The sequence below is a fragment of the Ruditapes philippinarum genome, unplaced genomic scaffold (genome assembly GCF_026571515.1).
Source record: "Ruditapes philippinarum isolate M1 unplaced genomic scaffold, ASM2657151v2 ctg226_1_1_1_1, whole genome shotgun sequence".
Taxonomy (NCBI): Eukaryota; Metazoa; Mollusca; class Bivalvia; order Venerida; family Veneridae; genus Ruditapes; species Ruditapes philippinarum.
Genome location: NW_026856455.1, coordinates 232,781 through 254,957, shown reverse-complemented (window position 1 = coordinate 254,957; position 22,177 = coordinate 232,781). Strand labels below are relative to the sequence as shown.

The 22,177-nt window shown below is 30.6% G+C and overlaps 1 protein-coding gene across 1 annotated transcript; it reads left to right on the top strand.

Moving 5' to 3' along the window:
• The first annotated feature begins 151 nt into the window (after window positions 1-151).
• Window positions 152-21,841, top strand: LOC132746587 (fibrillin-1-like). Its single transcript, XM_060735787.1, has 39 exons — window positions 152-253; window positions 757-930; window positions 1,370-1,546; window positions 2,218-2,340; window positions 3,190-3,314; window positions 3,568-3,894; window positions 4,295-4,517; window positions 4,838-5,109; window positions 5,306-5,516; window positions 5,899-6,141; window positions 6,584-6,739; window positions 7,088-7,282; window positions 7,880-8,131; window positions 8,287-8,476; window positions 8,747-8,916; window positions 9,199-9,375; window positions 9,768-9,893; window positions 10,397-10,528; window positions 11,022-11,153; window positions 11,381-11,494; window positions 11,726-11,980; window positions 12,261-12,383; window positions 12,613-12,738; window positions 13,202-13,327; window positions 13,687-13,818; window positions 14,196-14,273; window positions 14,827-14,997; window positions 16,540-16,659; window positions 16,997-17,119; window positions 17,618-17,743; window positions 17,971-18,087; window positions 18,478-18,738; window positions 18,854-18,960; window positions 19,331-19,481; window positions 19,903-20,022; window positions 20,452-20,733; window positions 20,999-21,028; window positions 21,384-21,499; window positions 21,776-21,841. The coding sequence occupies exons 1-39, from the start codon at window positions 172-174 to the stop codon at window positions 21,839-21,841; spliced, it is 6,231 nt and encodes a 2,076-aa protein (XP_060591770.1). The 5' UTR covers window positions 152-171.
• The last annotated feature ends 336 nt before the right edge of the window (window positions 21,842-22,177 follow it).

Sequence of the window (22,177 nt, the reverse complement as noted above, 5' to 3'; positions counted from 1 at the left end):
TACGATCATCTTTTTATAGGTATCTCCTCTATTATTAGCTCAATGTGAAAGGCATTCTTGTCCAAAATATTTCATTTAATAATATATTAACGCGTTGACGATTCATTGGCGTATTGGCACAACTATTGACGATTCAACAACTATTGTTCAAACGTACGCGTGACTTGCAACATGGGTTACAAATTGATTGGTCCGAGTCAAATAACTTGTACAATAAAAGGCTGGAATGAAACTGTTGCGTGTCAGATTGAAGGTATAAAGGAACATATTTTTATATTAAATGTGTTTCTACCTGAAGTAAAAGCTAGTAATTGTTTATGAAATAAGACACTTGAAATAGCCATGTTTTATAATTTATATTATCTCATATCATGTTGATATTAATCCCGGTAAAATGAGTATATACAATTTTGTTCAATGAATATCTTTTATTTTCGTTATTGTTCTTGTATTGATTGGTATTTACGTCGCACCAACACAGAATATGTCATATGGCGACTTTCCAGCTTGACTGGTTGAAGAAGACCTCGGGTGCATTTAAACAAGTATCAGCAGAGCAGGCACCTGAGAAGAGCCACTTACGGTCGGTAAGCTAGCTGATAGCTTTCTCATGTAAAGACAATGAACATCACAATTAACATCAGACAACAGTAAACAACAGTGCATATTAAGCAATTATTTTAATACTATATTTTTATAAAGACATTTGTTAACTATTTACATTAAAATGTGATTTATAATATCTATTTTTTCAAGATTGTGGAAATTTGTCCTTAGCAAATGGAGAAGTGGTATTTAAATCTCAAAGTACTTTGTTTGGAGACATTGTGGACGTGTCATGTGACACAGGATATGACTTAAATAGCAGCAATGTGATAACTTGCTTATCAAATGGGCATTGGAGTGAAACTCCTTATTGCAAAATTGTCTGTATGTTCAGTTTGAATTTGATGAATAAGTTTATTTAGAAATATTTTTAGTTTTAAACTTAACAAAAGAATTACAAATAAACAAATATTAAACAAATAAAACCTCATTATCAATTTTTGTCAGTGTAGGTACTTGAATTGTAATATTTTTTGCAATGGCGGAAAATATGCCGCTTTTTATTAATATTTACAATGTAAGTCATTTCTTGCTTTAAAACTTATTTTATTGCATCAAATTTAAGACATGTCAATAAATATACAAATAATAAGTTCACAACAACTGCATATGAGATTGAATAATTGTTCTTACATAATGTTTTATGGAAATGAAAAGTAAAAACGTTCGAAAATCCCAAAGTAGTGTAGTTACCTATTTCATTGACATACTAAAATATGCAGTTATTATGTATTTATTGATTGTATATATTGTTTTTTATAAGATTGTAATGATTTGGAACAGCCTGACAACGGTGCAATGAATGCCACGAACGGTACAACATTTAACTCCAGAGTCAGGTTCAGATGTAACACCGATTTCCTTCTTGTTGGTAGCGAAACTGTCGTCTGTCAAAGTGATGGAAAATGGAGTGGTGATACACCACGTTGTGTAGCGAAATGTAATGTTGTTTTTATTAAGTATTCAGCATTTTTAACAATTAATTAACAAATAAAATATGAGAATTAATAATTATCATTTGTTTTACTCAAACTTAAACGAGTTTTAATGTCAGATCTTAATGATATGCAGGGATATTTGTAACAGATTAAACATTATTTTTGTCCCGATCTTTTACGTTAGATTAAAGAGTACAAAGCCTTATTTTATGTTATGATACTGTTTTAAGTAGAGCTTAAATAACCGTGTAGCAATAATTTTGTGCGCTTAAGGAAATATTTAAATGTATTTCTTTCATGCATTTTATTTCAAAACATATACGCCAACTCCGAAAACCCTATATAATATATTTTTATGAAAATGTCTCGGTTGTTGTTTTTCATGGATAGTTTTAAACCAGTAAAGAAATAGTCGCACAGCTTGAAATGAATTATCTTCCTCTGAAAAGTAAGAACTGTTCACGCCTCAGATTAATATTTTAAGGATTGCTAGACGCAAGTCGTTGTTTCCATGAGCAAGAATGTTAACACATTTTTGCATGGTACTGGTTGGTTCCAAGAACAGTTTTGAGAGGTTTAAATAAGATTATAGCTTTAAACACAATCGAACTAAACAAATTCGTGTAAACTGTCTCTGTTTTAATTGTTTTACCTTATTGATAATTCTTTTCAGCACCAAATGGTGGACACTGTACTTCAAGCGAGTATTGTTTACTAGAAGGATCTGTATGTGAAAATAGCGTATGTGTTTGCAAAACCGACATCTTCGATATGATAAGCAAGAAATGTGATATAAGTAGGTATAAAGTGCAATCGTAATATATATTTCCATTAATTGAAACTTAAATGCAATTATGTTTGTTATACCACAGGGTGATAAGGGAATTGTTATGGTTGAAATTTACAACAAATAAACATTGACACTCAAATTCATGTGCTCTGCAAATTGCACTGTAGTCTGTTTACTAAAACATTATGATTTTTACAGACAAAAATTGCAAAAATCATAAATAGTATGAAGGACATCAAACAAGTATTTCGTCACAGCAACTATCAAATTCTTGATCGAAATGATACACTTATTCATTCATTACTGTCTTATATGCATCACTTTGTCACTTATCTTTATTCCATTCCTTATCAGGACCTCTTTCCATTTCCTGTAGTCTCCATGGTTGCAACGCTCGTTTCCATTGCACACTTTTCAATATTTTTCTGTTATTTGAAAAATCAAATGACCCAAAGGAACTACTTTAATAGAATCCCTAAAGAACGCCCAAAACAACATGATTGAAAATGTTCCAGGTTCGGTTTGATTGAGCCAGTTCATGGACGGTAATGTAAGGTGCAATTTATCGTTCACGCCCCAAAGCACCGACTTAAGTAGCATTTAACATTCAAACATGAAAATTGTGAAATTAGAAACATTTGCAGATTTGTTCATACGGCAGTAGTTTTCACGGAACCTTCAATGGAAAACAATTTTCTAATCTTGAACTTTATAACAATGATCAAAAGTCAAAATCTTTATTTTTACCAAATGCCTTTAGAGTACACCTAAGTTAACATTTAGTGGGGTCATATTTGTGAGGATCATAGGATGCTCTGTTAAAGTATGTTTTTGTATCATGTTGTATATCTACAGTGCCCCTTCTTCCATACGGGATCAATAATACAGACACACAACTGAAGACAACAGATAATTGTGGGCCTCGAATAACCTTTAATCCTGGCATACCAGTCTTCGGAAAGACCCATAAAACTTTATACGTGAGCAGATTTGTCATAATTCATATATTACTGTTATATTTTGTATTAAATTAAAAGTCTCCACTGAACAGAATATTTAGTTTTCTTACAGCAAACCCAAAAAAAACCAACAAAAAACAAACAAACTTAGTAGTAAGTTCCGGTTGATAATGTACATTTGATATGATACATTAACGTCATAAATATATTTTAGAAATGTAAATGTTTAAATAATAGATACCAATAAAATGTAACAGTTTCATTTACCTTTTAGGTTTGCTCCCACGGAATTGTCAGTTTTGACAATGCTTATATTGGCAAATATCCTGCAAAAAAGGACAAAATATTATCAGATCTCGAAGGTCAAGACGTTTTGGCTCCGTTTCACGCGCCGTTTAGGTTGAAGCAATCTGGTGGAATTTACTTCAGAACATACGACATTTTAAAATCTTATTCTAACATAGAAACTGACGAGTCTGTAAAATATATTGACAAAATCATTAAAAGATTAGGAGGAATTGACAAATTTAAATCAAAATTTGCTTTAATTGCGACATGGCACGAAGTCAAGCCGGCCCTGAACCAGTTTGACAGAGAAACGGTATGTGACAGATATGTTCCACCAAACAAAATATTTTACATGTAAAGTTGTATCTCTTTAAAACTATGAAATTAATGCTTTTTAAACGTTACAGAAGTGCATGATTAAAACTGTATGTCAGATAAATAAAAGTATTCTCGAGGGTGATTGAAATTAAAACGATATTATTATTTTCTTTCTATATATGTAGAACAGCAGTAAACCTTTTGATATGTGGTTTGTTGAATAAGAGATTCCGGCGTCTTCAATGATATATGAAATTTCTTTAAAATTAAATAAAATTCGTAAGTTGTTGTCTAGTAAATCGTGTGTTCAATGAGGTTACTAACTTGTAAAAAGAACTGGCAACTTTAAGTTGACTGGTGGTTATAATGTTTATATAATTATTGTTATGTTTTAGACATCAACATTCCAGTTAGTATTGGCTACAGATGGAAGTCATACTTTTACATTTTATATATACGGACATGATCAGATAAACTGGACAACAACTCTATCAAAACCTCGAGTTTGGATTGGTTATTCTTTCAGTTCTTCAAATGTTTTCACTCACCCGTTTGCATATACAAGTGACATGTTTACACTCCTCGATGCCAGGAAATCAGCCCCTCGGTCAAAATCAGGTTTCTGGAAATAATATAAGAACAAACATGTATTTTAATTTAACAATTTAAACAAGTGTAGAAAGTCTAGCAATTAAACATTCTGAAATATTAATAAAATTATTACAATGCCTTACCTTTGATAAAGAAATATATCGATAAGCTTAAAATATTTTATTCAGTTTGATTCTAAAAAGTTCTGATAAATTCATTATTTCAAACGTTCATGTAACTTGATAATTGGTCAAAACCGTTGCTTAAGTATTTGTTTGATATGAAATTTTTTACGGTCATTTAAAGTTGTCATTATATGTATGTACACATATATGTTGATTTTACAGACGTATCTGGCATAGTCTTTAAGCAATTATACCGCAATGAAAATATCAGACAAAATAACGCAATTAACTGCATCAACTGGTATAACGAGAATAAAGATCAAAAAAGATATTTTGACTACATAGCAAGTCTGACCCCCGAATGTCCTTGTGACATAAGATTGTCAAGGTTCGATCCATGGTTTTGGCAGATTGGACTTCATCGGCATCGCCAAGATAAATCACATTATTGTGTTGACATGCTTCACAGGGGGAACTTTGGACATTTTGGAAAGGTGAACAATGTTATCTAAGAATTGAAACTAATTGTCAAGGATTTTTTATGATAAAGAAATTTTTGGCCGAGCTGTATTAACAAATGAATATTCAATTTCGAAAGAATGTACAATTTTAACTTTAGATATAAAGAATATGTATTGTTTTCTTACGGAAAACCAATTGAATGTAAGATCTGTTTTGACTCTACTTCAGTCATGTTGTTATGACCTTAAAACATGGCTGTGGGTTTATCAGCGTCCAATTGCTGGTGGTTTCCAACTTTATCACCCAAAGATACAAAATGAACACTTGAAGCATGATCATGAGCCGAAAGAAAATTGTTGCATGAAGTCAAATTACTGTAGTCTGTATTACTCACTTAGACCAACTGGAAGCTGCTACAAAATCTCCCCGTTTAGATTTGGTAATCATTTTTACTTCTTTCCTTTCAAACAAAACACAAGAAAACAAAAGAAGAGAAAAATATAATATTCATCAAGTTAAAAAAAATATTATTAAAACAAAGTATATGTAAATTGAATATAGAAATAGGGGTTACCTTGCTAATAGAAAAAACAGAATCCCTAGAAAAAGCCAAACACGGCAAAAACTGAAAATGTGGCAGGCATTTTATGGGAGAAAAATTAGAAAAAAACTTGATTAAAAAGAACAAAAAACCAAAATGGTGACTCCATTTATCTACATAAGTTTGTTTCAAGACTTTTCAGTTATCAACAATGCAGTACACTCAGAAATGTCTTTAAAAACAAACAGTGTTTTAACTATGTTTGATATGTCTTATTAAGGAGTCTTTTGGGGAGACCCACATTTTGCAACCCTAGATGGTCTGAATTTCACATTCAATGGAATCGGAGAGTTCGTTCTTTTACGCGTTTCGACGGAGAATATTACATTTGATCTACAGGCGAGAACAGCCAGAACATTAAAGAAAGACGGTAACCTAACAGATGCTACTGCATTTACGGCGTTTGCTGCAAGGGACAATACCAATGCATCTGTACATGTGGAGCTAAACAAAGCACGGAACGGTAATCATGCATTCCAGTCGGCATATATTGTATGTCTCAAATAAGATGTTTCAATGATGGTTTTGAGCTTCCTAATGTTCTATCTATTCATGATAGCAACGTTATCATAAAACTTAAGAGACGCCGTCTTTGTTTTTAGGAAGACACATATGGATTTAGGGTAATGTTATTTATAACATTATTGAAACCGTTCACATACGTATAACCTCTCCTACCAATACCATTTAAGCTTTGTAAACCAATAATTTATTTGTTAGCACTAAAATAACGGTCAGTATAGCAACATTAACTTTTAATTATGTGCTTAAACTATTTCGACCAGTAGTTAATGTCAAATGACATAACATGATTTGTTTTTGATAGTAAAGAATGATTTAAGAAAATGTTTCTGAGTATTTCATCTCGTGTCATGTTTAAAGCAAAATTAATTTGTGAATTTCAGGTTTGATCATTTATGCTAATCAAGTGGACATAACAAGTCAATACAATGCTGGCTCTAAAAAGGGCTTGGATGATCTCTTTACATATTCAACTCCCGAAGCCAACCTTATTCTAGCACGTAGGGATAATGCATTAAGCGTTCTTTTTCCAACTTCAGGTATTTATTTAATCTTTCATTCCAGAAATATATTTGAATTTTGATTATCAAATAATTTTTCCATGTACATAATTTCTTATTTACTTAGTGAAACAAAATATTTTATGTTTTCTTCTTTTGACATATATTGCTTTCTAACACAATAAGAAATATAAATGATTCGTTCTAGGAATTTAAGCTCTGCACCTACTCGGTTTAAGTATTTCCTGCTTTTGAAATTATTGAAATTGCTTCTCCTTTTTTTTTTGAATTTAAGATAGAAATACATTTGATCTTGATGCGCTTTGATGCAAACTAATGACATCTATGATTAAATAACCATCACCAAAACTGTTATATTTCTTTTAGGCATATCGCTGAACATATCAGTTAGTGTACAAATGTTGTCTATAAGCACCATTATACCAAATACACTGACAAACGTCACAAGCGGACTTCTTGGTAACTTTGATGGGAATCCATACAACGATTTGATGATGCCTAATGGTACTGTTATAAACGCAAATTCTTCAGAGAGACAAATATTTGATTACGGACAGACATGTAAGAAAATGGCGTTAATTAAATAAAGCGTTGGATTGCTATAAATATTGCTTAGTTTGAGGTTATCATAATGAATATACCTGTTAGGCTGTGTTTTTACACTAACATTGATATAATATAGATAATGGACTTGCCCTGCTTTGAATTCGGAACAATATAATATCAAAATACAAGCATTGAACTTCTCGGCTCTTGATTGAATAAATGCTCATCTACAGTATACTGGTCGCACTGTTTCTTAAACACATATCTATTGACAACCTTTTGATGAACCATTTGAATGTCATCGATTTCAATGTCTGAAATGTATAATTATATCATCAACAGTGTGTAATAATCTTATATGTTTAACATATGGAAGGGCGACAGTTAACATTGTGAAATGTCAAGCTAATAAATAAGTTCCTTGAGGAAATCCCGCATATTACATTTTTAGTATTTTATGATTTAGCTACATCGAATACATTGCTGTAATTTTTCATAAAATTCAACATGTAGTTTACACGATAGCTATGTTTTTATTCATAACAGTCATATAAATATACGTCATATAAGATAAATAATTCATTAACTAAAAGGTCATGTTTTACATAACAGGGGAGATTGATGAAAAGAAGTCTATGTTTGTGTATGAAGATGGCAAATCGCATCAAGATTATCAAAATAATTCTTTCACTCCAAGATTTCTGGATGAGATTGATGTTGATAAACGAGCACAAGCAGAGCAAGACTGTAATGGCGCCGAGAATATTGAATGTGTTTTTGACCTCGTATTCACAGAAAATAAAGAGGTTGCAAATGCTACTAGAATTTTGAAGACTGATGCGGATCTTGACAGAAATGAAATTAGTAAGTGCATCTCATAAGTATTTTAAAAAAACGTATTGTTTGGTTTACAGACATTTCGTTTGTGACATTCTTTCCGAAGTTGTTCTATACCGCATGCTTTTTGTTCATAAAATCTTTGTAATATTATGCTGAATCTTTCATGTGTTTGTTTTTAGATGAAACTCAACCCACACTTACTGGATGTGAAAGTATCAATGCAACTTTAGGACAGAAAGTTACATGCCCATTAAGTTTTGAAGATGGACATGATATTTATTTTATAGCTAATAACGCAAATGCTCAGATCAACAAAACATTGTCGACAGTGGAATACACGCAGTCTAACACCGACCCAGTCGATATTCAGTATGTTTTTTTAAGAATGTTCGATTTTATATCTACTTTCATTATTATGTTCTTAACTTTTTTAAACATTTTGAATAAAGCACATACTTATTTATAATTATAAATTGAATATTTTGTATTTACTAGTTGTACTGTATGTTTATTACATAATATAGCTTTAGTTTAAGCTTCTGGCAGTATGGTTGTTTTCTTAATAAAAATTGAAATAATAATACATATTGCTTAATAAATTAAGTATGCTTTTAAAAGTATTTGATTTCTAACTTTCAGAGTTGCTGTGAGGAATAGTAATGGTCGTTCTTCGCCCGGCATTGTTATAAATGTTCTACTGTGTACTGGATGTAGTGGACATGGTGTTTGTTCTAATGTTATAAGAGATGACCAGCAACAAACACAGTACTTTAAATATTTCGAATGTATCTGTGAATCTCCATATGATGGTAATGATAACATGATTGCAAAATTGCAGATAACGATATGTTTTAACATGTTCATTTTTATAAGGGGATCTTTGTATCTTATGAACATGTCTTTAAAACGAAGCGTAATGAAAATATCATTAATATTCTGCTGGATTTTATAATGTTTAAGAAATGTCAAGGCTGAAAATATAACTAGATGACAGTGTTGCTGAATCGTATGTGAACTGCGTTCATTGAATGCCGCCCCTCCTGTATGAACTGGTTTTTAATATTTTATCTAAATTTAAAATCTATTTTTAGGTCCTAACTGTGAAAATGAAAAAGATTGGTGTTCAACGAATCCTTGTTCATTAGAAAGAGAATGTACAACTATAAGTGCCAAAGAGCAGCTTAGCGAAGGCAAGTCCTATATTTGTGCTGAATGCCCTGAGGGATACGTTAAGGACATGAACGATTCTGATATCGACGATTGTATAGGTACATAAAAATTGTTATGTTGATGCTATTCTTCTTTTGGTTTTATAAACACATAATCAGATCTTTTTTGATGATAACCATTTAAAATAATCTCACACGAGTATTTCAATATACATTGTATATCATTATTAATGTATAATATGTTTGAAATAACTTTAGCAGATTAAGCACTTCGGGGAACATTAACAAAGTGACATCGCCGTCTGAAACAAGTTATTAAATTTCATTTGTTTTAAATGGTCATTTTTTTCACAAACCACTGTAAATTACCCAGATAGCTAATAGAGATAAACATGAAAGTAAATATGAATCTTAAATTACTACTACAATAAAACGTTCTAATGAACCTAGCAGACACTCCTAACACATCCAGTGCTTCATTCTTATTATAGATGTTGATGAATGTTCTGAAAAGACAACATATTGCGAACACATATGTGTTAACACGGAGGGTAGTTTTGAATGTTCATGCTTTACTGGGTATCGAGTTAGTGCAAAGAATACAAGCAAGTGTATTGGTAAGAAGATATTGTTATGACTGATCTTATTTTGGTCATTTTATTCGTAACATCTCTGCTTGTTTATTATTTGATTAAGAAATACAAATTATCCAAAACAAAGAAATTGAGACACAGGGAAGGAAAATTTCATCAAGTGATTCGTTTACACGTGGATTGTAACCTAAATTTATTATGAAAACTATGATTTGCTCTCCTCGACTTAGCTCTACTATTTGAACCTTTCAACTCACTTTAAAGAAATTCAATATCATCAATTGAAATATTTTGGATTTAGTATATGTAACTCTTTGTTATTCAAAAAGTACTTTGTATTTTGAGCATTTCATTGAAACTTTGAATAGTCAAGATTTTACATCATTAATTTTCAATTTTAGCAGTTTGTTACAAGTTAACATTAAGGTCCAATAAAAAATGATATAATGCACTTTTAATTTACTTTTCCATTCTTCTTTTTATATTTTTATAACTTATGTTTAATTTTTCTTTTTAATGTCTTTCAGATATAAATGAATGCGAAGAAGCCTTGGATAATTGTTCACATCTATGTGTAAACAATCCAGGTGGGTTCTCCTGCCAATGCCATGATGGATATAAACTTCAAGATGACGGTTCGACTTGTGTTGCTGATACAGGTATTTATGTTGTGATACAGGTATTTATGTTGATCTTGTTATCTTCAATACAAACACCTCATACGTATTTACAAATTCAGTTGCAAGGTGGTGTGATATTCAAAAATGTACGTGAAGCAACCTCTCACTTATTGATATCATTTATTGTTAACAATTAGAGAGGCTCGCTCAATCGCTCAAACAAACTGTAATGCCAATATAAAGTACATAATTATTTTAATAGAAGTCACTAATACATGTATTTGCAACCAAAACTGACAAAGGATAACTTAAATGATAAATGATTAAAAATCACAAGAAAATGTGAAATTTTCATCTATGTTTCAGGTTAAATGGAAATAAATTATCTAGTTAAGTGCTTTAATCTTTCCTTGCATCAACATTTGAAACATATCTTTTTAATTGTAACAAAGTGTACATTCTGTTTGACAATATGCAAATATAGTTCGTGTTACATTATATTTTAATTCCAATACTTTTTATCAATTTTAAGCAACAGGCGTTTGTAATACTTCTAGTGAAAGTAAATGCGCAGACACTGGTGGATGTATTCTTGAAGCTGGAATTGAAAAATGTTTCTGTGACAGAGGGTTAGAGTTGGATGCTAATGGTGTCGTTTGCGATGGTATGGCTGTAATCTCTTTCTAAAGAAACAGTTTCTTTTAGAATAAACGAAGTACTTTAATAGAAATATAATCAGTCCGACATATCTATATTCGACAAAATGTTAGCAAAAGAGCAGAAAATTATGAAATACGTATTTTACCTGCATGCTGACAATGTATACTTTTATAAATAAAATCTTAAAACATTTGTTTTATTATTTTACGATCATGTTTAATGTTTATATAGATATAGATGAATGTGCAAAGAATGTTTGTCCTCAATTATGTACAAATAATCATGGAAACTTCACCTGTTCTTGCTTTACCGGTTATTACTTGAACGGCTTAACCAACTGTGAAGGTACGAATACATTTTTAATATATTTAAACGGATTATTGTGAAAATTGATTACTAGTTTTTACCTTGATTCCATTCCTCTAAATCATGTAAATGAACTACCCGATTTATAATTAATGATAATATTTAATATACATATTCATACACATTTTCATGTATATAATATCGAATAATAGACATCACAGAACTGTATATTTATGATTATGTACACACGCCATGTTTATGACATTCTAGCATGTGCTGCAACACGATGGGGTGAAAACTGTGAAAAGGAATGTGTTTGCACTGGTAGAGGTGCGCAAATATGTGACCCTGTAAAAGGGTGTTTGTGTGATCCTGGATGGGAAGGCGATACTTGTGATGAAGACATCAACGAATGTGACGTCGCTAATATTTGCAAAGACCCGATGAAGGAATGCACCAATAGTTTGGGATCATATCTTTGTCAGTGCATGAATGGATTTCAGGAAATCAATGGAACATGTGAAGGTACAGTTAGTTATTTAGATCATCAATGAACAAAAAGAAGCTGACAATAGAAAATCAAATGATGTCTTATCAATACTCGTATTGCGTTTAATATTTCTATAGGGTAATTATGAGATTCCAGTGAATTCTAATTCAAAACAATCGCATGTGAAGTATCGTCTAGATGAATAACCGAAATCACAGAAATTTGAAATACTGAAATTTGATTTAACTAGCCGAAGGACTTTACAACATTTGTACAAGTAAAACGTTTATAGGAGTCATTGTCATTTCATTGTAGATATAAATGAATGTGCAAGTCCAATATTTCATGATTGCATGCAAGAATGTAACAATGCCTTCGGTGGATATACATGTGGATGTTTTGAGGGATATGTCGAGATAAATGAAACATCTTGTGCAGGTAAATATGTACTTCTAAATACCCTGTAACGTTTCCATATATTAACTTTTTCATAATAGTCTCTCGGTGTCTATTTAATGTTTTGCTTTTGAATAGTATATTGTATATTGTGTCTATTATCTCAATATTTTTATGAAATGCATGTTATTCACCGTTTGTCTTTGTGAAACGTACAACTTAAAAATTTAAATCGATATCAAGACCTGTAACTTTATTCATACTGTTCTAGATATCGACGAATGTGAACAGGGAACGGCTGATTGTGAACAAAATTGCATGAATGTTCCTGGGTTTTACAATTGTTACTGCAATACAGGGTACACTCTAAATGATGATAGATCTTCTTGTGAGAAAGGTTTGTAATTATTTTATAATTCAGTACACAGCACTAAATTTTCCTATGACATAAATAACATAAAAACAAATATGAAAGAACAGTATAATGTAGTGAAATTTTATTAGATCTATAGTTATAATGTAAATAGTATTTGGCAATACTATTGCGAACGTCTTCAAATCTGTACATAATAAAAATGTTATTTTTTCTGTCGAATTTCACGTACATGGTTACTTAAATATTTAACTGATGACATTTATCTATTCTTATGGCATCAGTTAACATGTAAAAAACATATACTACCCTTTTTGGGATTTTAAAGTATATGTTTATGCATTACCTTTTGTTACAGCAATCGCGATTCTTGACAATGGTTCCTGTTAATTTGATATCAATTTTACTGATTTTAGCAAACTGAATGTTACTTTTCTCTTCATTTTTCTTAAAATAAATTATGATTTTACTTCTTATCTGTTTTTAGTTTCAGATCCATGTTTGCAATTCCAGAACTTGAACTGTTCTCATTACTGCAATGCTCTTGATGTAGGTTATGCTTGTGGTTGCAGAAAAGGTTTTAAAATCTTACCTGATAAAGAGACTTGTTCAGGTAATTACGACAATGTTTGATACTATTTAGAGCATGTTACTTACTTTTGTAGAAATGTGGCCACTTAATGTGTTCACTTGCTTTATAAAATGCCCAATAATATAAAGAAATGCAATTTTGGCTGCAAAAGAATACTTTGTGTAACTGTTGATTGCCACTATTGTTTTAAGTTTGTGCGTGAAAAATAATATAAATCCATATAAATTTCACTATAAGTCTACAGTATTTAAAACAAAATAATAATTCTTATAAACATTTATCAACCGTTTAATAAAAAAATGCCAATGCCTTTATTATAATTAGAGTTACATAAGAAAATATTTCACATACAGCCTTAAAATCAATACTTGAATTTGTAGATGCCAATGAATGTACCGACGCCGATCTTAATCTTTGTGATAAGGTTGCAACCTGCAGAAATACATACGGGTCTTTTACTTGTGAATGTCCAACAGGAACAAAACTTGCAAATGACAAAAGGACATGCTTAGGTAATATACACATACTTCTTAACAAAATAACATACAGTTTCATATATGTTCTGTTAAGTATGGTGCATTGCATTTAGATTTACAGTTATTATAATTTTTCATTTAGGTATTTCTTACAACATATGAAATATTTGTAAAATATGTTTTCGGTCATTTAAGCATGTTTTCAATTTGCAATTCAATTATTGTGACTGCTTAATACCAAAGTCAGTGAATTTTTGAACAATTAGGTGGAGATATTCCAAGGATTTTGAGTTTTGCGAAACAATTTAAATAAATATGAGCTTATTCAATCTACTTTTATCATAAATTGTAGATTATGTCTTGCTACATATATATCAAGATTCTACAGTTTTGTTTTCAAATTTACTTTTAAGTATGTGATGAATTCCATTTTGGTAAGGAATGTTCTCAGACATGCAGCTGTTTACACGGAGTTTGTGACAAGAAAACTGGTATATTTCAATATAAAAATAATAAATGTTACTTTCTAGCAGTTTTTCTACACATTTTCTGTATAGCAACTATAATGTAGGATTTTGGGACTTCATTGTAAAATAATTTATAATTGTAGTCATTTTCACAATTCAAATGGCAATGTGATTATTTCTTAAAATATCTGTTATGATTAATTTGATTAAACATAATGACACATTAAGGAGGTTATCACTACAGAGAAATAATGAAAAAAAAATGATTAGTTCAAAAAATACAAGAATCGTTTACATCTATTTTAAAAATTTTATTAAAATTTGACACATTCAAATTGAGACATTATTATCTATGTAGCAGGAGTGCACTTTTGTCTCCGAAAGAAAATCTGAAAACATTGAAGACATTAGAATACATATGATATCATAATTTTACCTACGCACTGTCAGGAGAGACTTAATTTTTTCTTTGTTTGTTTGTCATTACGATAGGCACTGACGGAATTTAACTGAAGTCATTGTCTTTTATAAAACAAGAAATACGTTTCAGTAAATGGATACGTCTTTCCTATTTCAGGTTGTGTATGTGATTCTGGTTGGATTGGGGATAACTGTAACATTGACGTTGACGAATGTACAGCTGGTCTTCTACGGTGCTCTGCTGCTAATACAAGATGTGTTAATACAGCTGGCGGAGCTGTTTGTTCCTGCAAAACTGGATACATTAATATCTCTAATCAGTGTATCGGTAAAATTATATTAAATCATTTTATATAATATTTATGAATGTCTAAATAAGATTTCGTATTCAATTTTTTAGCCTTATCTTTTTAGGCATTATATAAAAGTATCTAAGTTCTATAGAACGGGAAAAAATATATATATGAACAAATTATTCCTATATGTTATAGATATACATGCATTTATTTAATTTTATCAATTGCATATAGAATAAAAAGGTTACTGTGAAATGATCGTCATTAATTCAATTTTAGCTTGACTATTCGAAGAATATGGAGAGCTAATGCAGTCGCCCCGGCGTCGGCGTTGGCGTCAACGTCTGGGTCGGTGTCTGCGTTGGTTCAAGTTTTTTATAAAATCAAATATTTCAATTATTGCTTGAGATATTCAATTGAAACTTACAATATTTATTTATTGTAACAATGTTCATCTGATTGACAAGTTGGATAACTCTGCCTACAATATTTACAGAATTATGCCCCTATTTAACTTAGAAATTTTGGTAAAAAAATTTTTGTTAAGTCAAATATCTCAATTATTGCTTGATATATTCTATTGAAATTTACAACACTTTTTTGTAGTAACAATATTCATTAGCTTGCAAAAAAGCAGAAGCCTTCCTGCAATATTTGTAAAATTATGCCCCTTTGAAACTTAAGAACTAACAAAGATATTTACTTGAAACTTTACACATGTACTTAGGGTTATATTTGATGGTCACATCTAAAGATCCATTACTCTGCCATGTATTTTGACTGAATTATGCTCCCTTTTGTACTAAAAAAATCTCATTTTCTGGGTTAAGTTTTACATGCAAGTTTTGCATATCTCTGCAACTATTAAAGATACAAATTTGAAACTTCACATGTATTTGTGTGGTCATAAATAATGATCACTGATCAGCACTCATATCTGTGTCATGTACTTAATTAGCCTGATTTATCTTCCCTTTTATACTTAGTCTCTTGGTTAATGTTGACATGCAAGTTTTACATATCTCAATAACTATCAAAGATATTATTTTACAACTTCACAAATGCATAAGGGTCATAATTGTAGGTCACTGACCCAGATCCATAATTTTATCTTGTATTTAGGATGATTTCTCTCCCCTTTTGAACTTTATATTTTTATCTTTTCATTTAATTACATAACCTTTTGAGATATAGCCATGATACTTACATTACTTGTTTGCAATAATGATCTGAGTCTGTAATCAATAAATGTTTCAATTTTCATTTGCAGTACTTCAAACTTCTTTTCAAAAGTCATGTTCATTATGATATTCTGATAAATATAAAATGCATTTCCACTAAACAAGCCGGGCTTGCGCACAGGTAGATTGCTGGTCTGTCAAAAAGTAGACCTGTATTCAATTCCTGTCCTTTCCATTTGTCCAATGTCATTACTTTGATATCTGTGCTAATTGTCGAGCATTGCTGTCCTCCGACAGCTCTTGTTTTTTATTTACATTTATTTATAATTGCCACAAAATAATACTTGCATCGGAGTCAGATAAAACACTAGAACAAAAAATCTTCATTTATAGATGTAGATGAGTGTAAAGATTCTGCAATGAATAAATGTGATCAAGTTTGTGTCAACACCAACGGAAGTTACACCTGTAAATGTCAACATGGTTTTACCATGCTGGAAGGATCATGTCAAGGTAAGATCAGTTTTAATGTCGACACTTATTTTAAAAACATTTTTTTTTTAATTTTAGATAAGTTTTCTTCGAAAGTAATGTGACATGAATCCGTAAAGAATGATGAAATCAGGGGCAAATATGAGACAATTACAGACTTACATTCATTGTAGTCATTAGAAACACAAATAAAAGTATATACAATTAAAGTTTTGTTTTAAGTTTTCGTTTACCTATTCGTTTAATTTTAGGTAACAAGGTGACATTATGTTGATATCAAATATTTTCGAGTATGTTTGCAATTCCTTAATGTAAGAAAACAAAAATAGGCAAAATTAGAATAATACTTTTATCCTAGATATCGACGAATGTAGCGGAATGAATGACTGTGATCAGATATGTGATAACACAATAGGAAGCTATAGATGTTCTTGTCACGAAGGATATGCTCTTAATCTAACCGAAAGAAAATCATGCAGTCGTAAGTATTATTTTGAAAAATAAAATGGAAATTCAACAACGTTTGAAGGGAAATTTCCTTTCAATGAATGTTATACACATTTGATTTTAACTACCACAATAAATCAATAAATAAGAAATTGGCTATAACCAGGCATACTTGACATTATATCATAATATTTGAAAAAGGCAATTCCGGGAACAGGAATTTTAACTTAATTTAATTTTGCATAATTAATTGAATTTAATTATTTTATTCAGTCTTAATTATTCATCTAATTATGTTTTTTCTGTTGTTGTAATTTTAATTCTAATTGTCTACGAGTATAATAATATATAATATAAATCTTTTAATAATACATGAAAGATATTCTTATCATTTTTCCTTAATTACTGTTATTATCATTATAATCATAAATAATATTGTCGTCATGATAAATCCAGAGTATTTTTAGAATTTATGTCATATGCTAACACAGATTTAATCTTCAAAATTACAGGTATATTCTTTCATTTTCTGCCATACATGTGTGTACAGAAGATAATTCATCGACGTGTGGGGATAACGCATTATGCATGATGCAGGACGGTGAGATAGAGTGTCGTTGTTTTAAAGGATATGTGAAAAAGAATGACATTTGTGTTGGTAAGTTATGTGAAAATACAAACAATATAGATGTTATTGATATACATGTAAGTACTCTTTGTAAAAGAGTCATAGTATGAAATTATCAAACAATTTATCTTCTTTTTTTGATATGCTATGTACTTGAAGGAACAAAACTGCGCGATTTTGTCTCACCTATTTTATTTTAGTTTTGATTCTTTTTCATATTACATATAGCATGTAGATATATTATATACTTCTTTCAGACATAGATGAATGCAATGAAACGCCTTGTTCCCACATTTGCATCAATACTTACGGCAGTTACACGTGCAATTGTCAAAACGGATATTTCCTTAAGGAAGACAAGGTCACATGTCAAGGTTAGTGATTTACAAGGAATGCCACCAAATACGCTTTCTTTGTGCTTTTTTAAAAATATTATCTTAAAGAAATCATACAAATAATAAATTAGCCTAGGAATCCACTGAATGTTGCCACGCTTTTCGTTCAAATCGGGCTAAGAATTGCACCAAATATGATTTTCAGTTTATTTCTGAGTATACTTCCTTCTTTACGTTTGCAGTTTTCTCTGTTTAAGTGCTCCCGCTGATCAATGTAAGAAATTCACATTTTTGGTTTTATGCTAAGGTGATTTCCTTAAAGTTTACTAAGAGTTATAAAGTATTATATTTAACAGCAAGGAGGTCAAATTTTTCATCAGATAAATTATATACAATTCTTATCTTTAACTCATCGAGTCAAATTTTCAGTTTGTGAGTTATTCAAGTATGGCACAAATTGTGAAGACATCTGCACTTGCGTAAGGGAAAATACGGACTCCTGTGACCCCAAGACTGGTCAGTGTTACTGTAAAAATGGTTGGACTGGTGATAAATGCGATGATGATGTCGATGAATGTACGAATAGTGATGTTGTTTGTCCTTACAATTCTGAGTGTTTTAACACGCCTGGCAGCTTTGATTGTAAATGCGACATAGGATATCTTCTAGTAGCCTCCGGGGAGTGCAAAGGTATTGTTATATAATTTTTTCTTACAAAATTATGGGACTTACAAGTACATGTACCTATTGAAATATTATGTGATGTTCATGTGATATTGATTTATGGAATAACAATATATTTTAGTTTGTGATAATCGACACTATGGAGAAAACTGCAACAGTATTTGCAATTGCCACATTGAAAACACAGACTCCTGCAATCATACAAGTGGCGTATGTACATGCAAAAAGGTAAAAATTCTCCCATACATAAATGTTTTATGAAAACTGTTTATATCATATTATTTTTAAATTGCAAATGTGTTTAAAAGCTGTTTCAACTATTTTTTTACAACTGAAATAATACATATTTGACTACTCTAACGAATGTACTCTTCTTTGTATTATCTATTTATTTAATAAATGCTACAGAGGTACATAAAAATGATTTAGTATTCATTGACATTTGTATTGCATATTATTTTCGGCATTGAAATACCATCTACATTCTATTTTTGAGATAAAGTCTTGAATAATGTATCAAAAATCTATAATTTATCATTTTGATACTTACACATGATTATAAGTATATTTTTCCATTGTGCCTTTTTGTATAATGTAGGGATGGACAGGGGAAACATGTTTGGATGACATAAACGAATGCGATACTGATTCGTGTAGTGATGTATCACATTCTTTCTGTGAGAATAGAAATGGGTCCTACGAATGCATATGTAGAACTGGATTTCGAGTTTTTGAGAATACCTGCAGTGGTGAGACATCCAATCATTTTCAAGTCAAAACATAGTTTATCATAAGTTCATTACAAAAAGAAACATTATCGAAATAAAATACCAAACAACAAATCAAATGACAGTATTCGCTGTCGGTATAGTAAAAAAGAAAAGGTAGGGTTGCAAAAATAATATGAGATATAATTGTCTAGTTTAAAGCAGATCAGCTTTGTACAATTATGGTTATTGTCTATAGTCAGGTGCTGTTTTCTTGGTTTGTTATTCTGTGCATTTTCAGACACGAAATTCATAAAATATATCCTGTCCAATCCATAAACTTTAGTAAGAAAATGTATAGAAATATCAATAAGATTCATTCTGGTAGGTAGACTATAACTGTATTTTAGCACAAACTGAACTAAACTTGTTGGATATACAAATATACATGTAAATCTTCTAGATATAAATGAATGTGAAGAAGATGCTTTTAACGCTTGTGAACAGTCATGTATCAATTCAATTGGAAGTTTTCATTGTGGCTGCTTCAAAGGATATTATATGGTTAATAATGTGTGTAAAGGTAAGAGACTCTTGTAGTTTGATGAGATATTTAATAAGTGTTTAACATAAGTATGTCGGAGTGAAGAGCTCGTAAAAGACATTGAATTTATTCAGAATAACTGCATTGTCAAACGGTTGAATGATGTTTTTAAAAATAATTTTAGTGTTAAACTACAACATATAATCAGTGTAAAAAACGGAATCGTTAAAGCTGGCTTTATACTAGCTAGAACTGCCAAAACGACAGGCTTGAAGATGTTGCATGTCGTTTCCATGGAGCATGCTCCTGAACGGAAGTGGTATTTTTAAGCTATAATACACAGCCCTCGAAACGTTTGAAACTTAATTGTTTTACTTTTAAAATCAAATTCATGAAAGACTATGAATGCCTAAAGTACATATGAAGAAACTCATTAATACCGATATGATATATATGTATATTTCACAGAATGTTCTGGCAATACGTTTGGCGAAAATTGTACGGAACAATGTAATTGTGTGACAAAAAAGTCTGAAAATGTTGAGCAGACATGTGACACGGTGACTGGAAAGTGTAGATGTAAATCTAACTGGAAAGGAGAAACCTGTTCGAAAGATGTGGATGAATGTGAGGAAGATACAACATTGTGTAGTGCTAAGAACAACACAACATGTGTAAATACGCACGGCTGGTACAAATGCGATTGTATCAAAGGTTTCAAGGAAAATGCGGACGGACAATGCGTTGAAGGTAAGGCCTACTTGAAAAATATCATTTTACATTAAATAAATACTGAACAAACAAAATAAAAAAAATATATTTGTATGATGAAAAACATGATTTTGTATAGACAGAACTGGATATATAGCTGTATTAGATTTATAACCACAATGCTATATAGTGTAAGATTTTTTAAGTTCTTTATGTCAATGTGTCACTCGCAAATGTGTTGTCTTGAATCATGCACGATTTGGAGTCAAAAGATTTTTTATATTATTCTTTAATATTATTTCAGATAGCAGTTTTTCAACGGATATTCCTAAAGGTAAAGGAAAAAGCATATATATTCACAATAAATTTTGATCTTTAAAACGTTAAAGCTCGTTTGTTTGTACATTGTATTATGTCATATCCTGTAATAAAATATATTCTTGTTGGCAAAATTGACAATGTTGTAGACATGGTTTGATTGGACCAGTTCATGTACGATAGTGGTAATTGCAAGGTTGGAAAGAATAACAATAGTGAAATTAAGGACGGGTCAACATTTAACGGCTGCCAATATAACAATAAACATTTACATTCATATTTTGCGTAAATAGAATAAGTGTACAGTTATGTAGCGTTTCAAACTCGTTTTGACGACAGTCTTCTTTAACAAAGTTTCAATACTTTTTCAGTTGCTGGTGTAACGACATTTAATTTTAGTATTACAATTCACACAAACTCATTGGCAGGGGTTAACATGAAGTCAGCAAATTCCTTCGATATTGTGAGAGGGAAAGTCGAAAAAAGCGTAAATATATATATTTCATAAGAAATTGATAATGTAAATATCCTGTTACATATCTAAATTAAAATGTACATCATCTTTATAAGAATTGTTTTTATATATCTGTAACAAAGAATCGAGCTCTAGATTGCATTAACAGTGTCCCCTCTTTTAGCTTGGCTGTTTACTGCTTTTTAAGTTATAATGTATGTACATGTTTCTGTAATGAATGAGAGCGTAATACAATTGTGTTATAGAACTAATTCAAAACATCAAAATATCCTCCTTTTTCTTTTACAGTTGTTGGGATTTTACTCCCGTTATACAGCAGCCGTGATTCAAATATTTATTGTTCACTTAAAGTAAGTTCAAAACATAACGATTCATACATAATTATTTCAGCAACCGTTAATCATAAAAAATATAGTTAGTGAAGGCATATTTTATCTATGATACATTTGTAAACAACATGCAATTTAAATCAGAAAATAAATAAACTTAGAGCTATGATGGTTATTTGTATATCATATATATGTTAGATTATTTATCATTTAGAGATTGTAATTATTGTCATTGCAAAATTGCAAAAGCTTAAAAGACAATGCTTTGTAACAAGTTTATATTGGATAAATGAATCGCAACATTTAAAATGACATAGAGTCTTGCACCGAATGAGCACCAAAAGATAAATTTCAGGAGTGG

What these genes read in the sequence shown, in the direction of transcription:
- LOC132746587 (XM_060735787.1), top strand. Translation starts at nt 172, where the DNA reads ATGGGTTACAAATTGATTGGTCCGAGTCAAATAACTTGTACAATAAAA. An exon ending in CGGCTTAACCAACTGTGAAG is followed by an intron (nt 11,495 to 11,725) that starts GTACGAATACAT and finishes ATGACATTCTAG; the next exon opens with CATGTGCTGCAACACGATGG. An exon ending in AGTTTGTGACAAGAAAACTG is followed by an intron (nt 14,274 to 14,826) that starts GTATATTTCAAT and finishes TTCCTATTTCAG; the next exon opens with GTTGTGTATGTGATTCTGGT.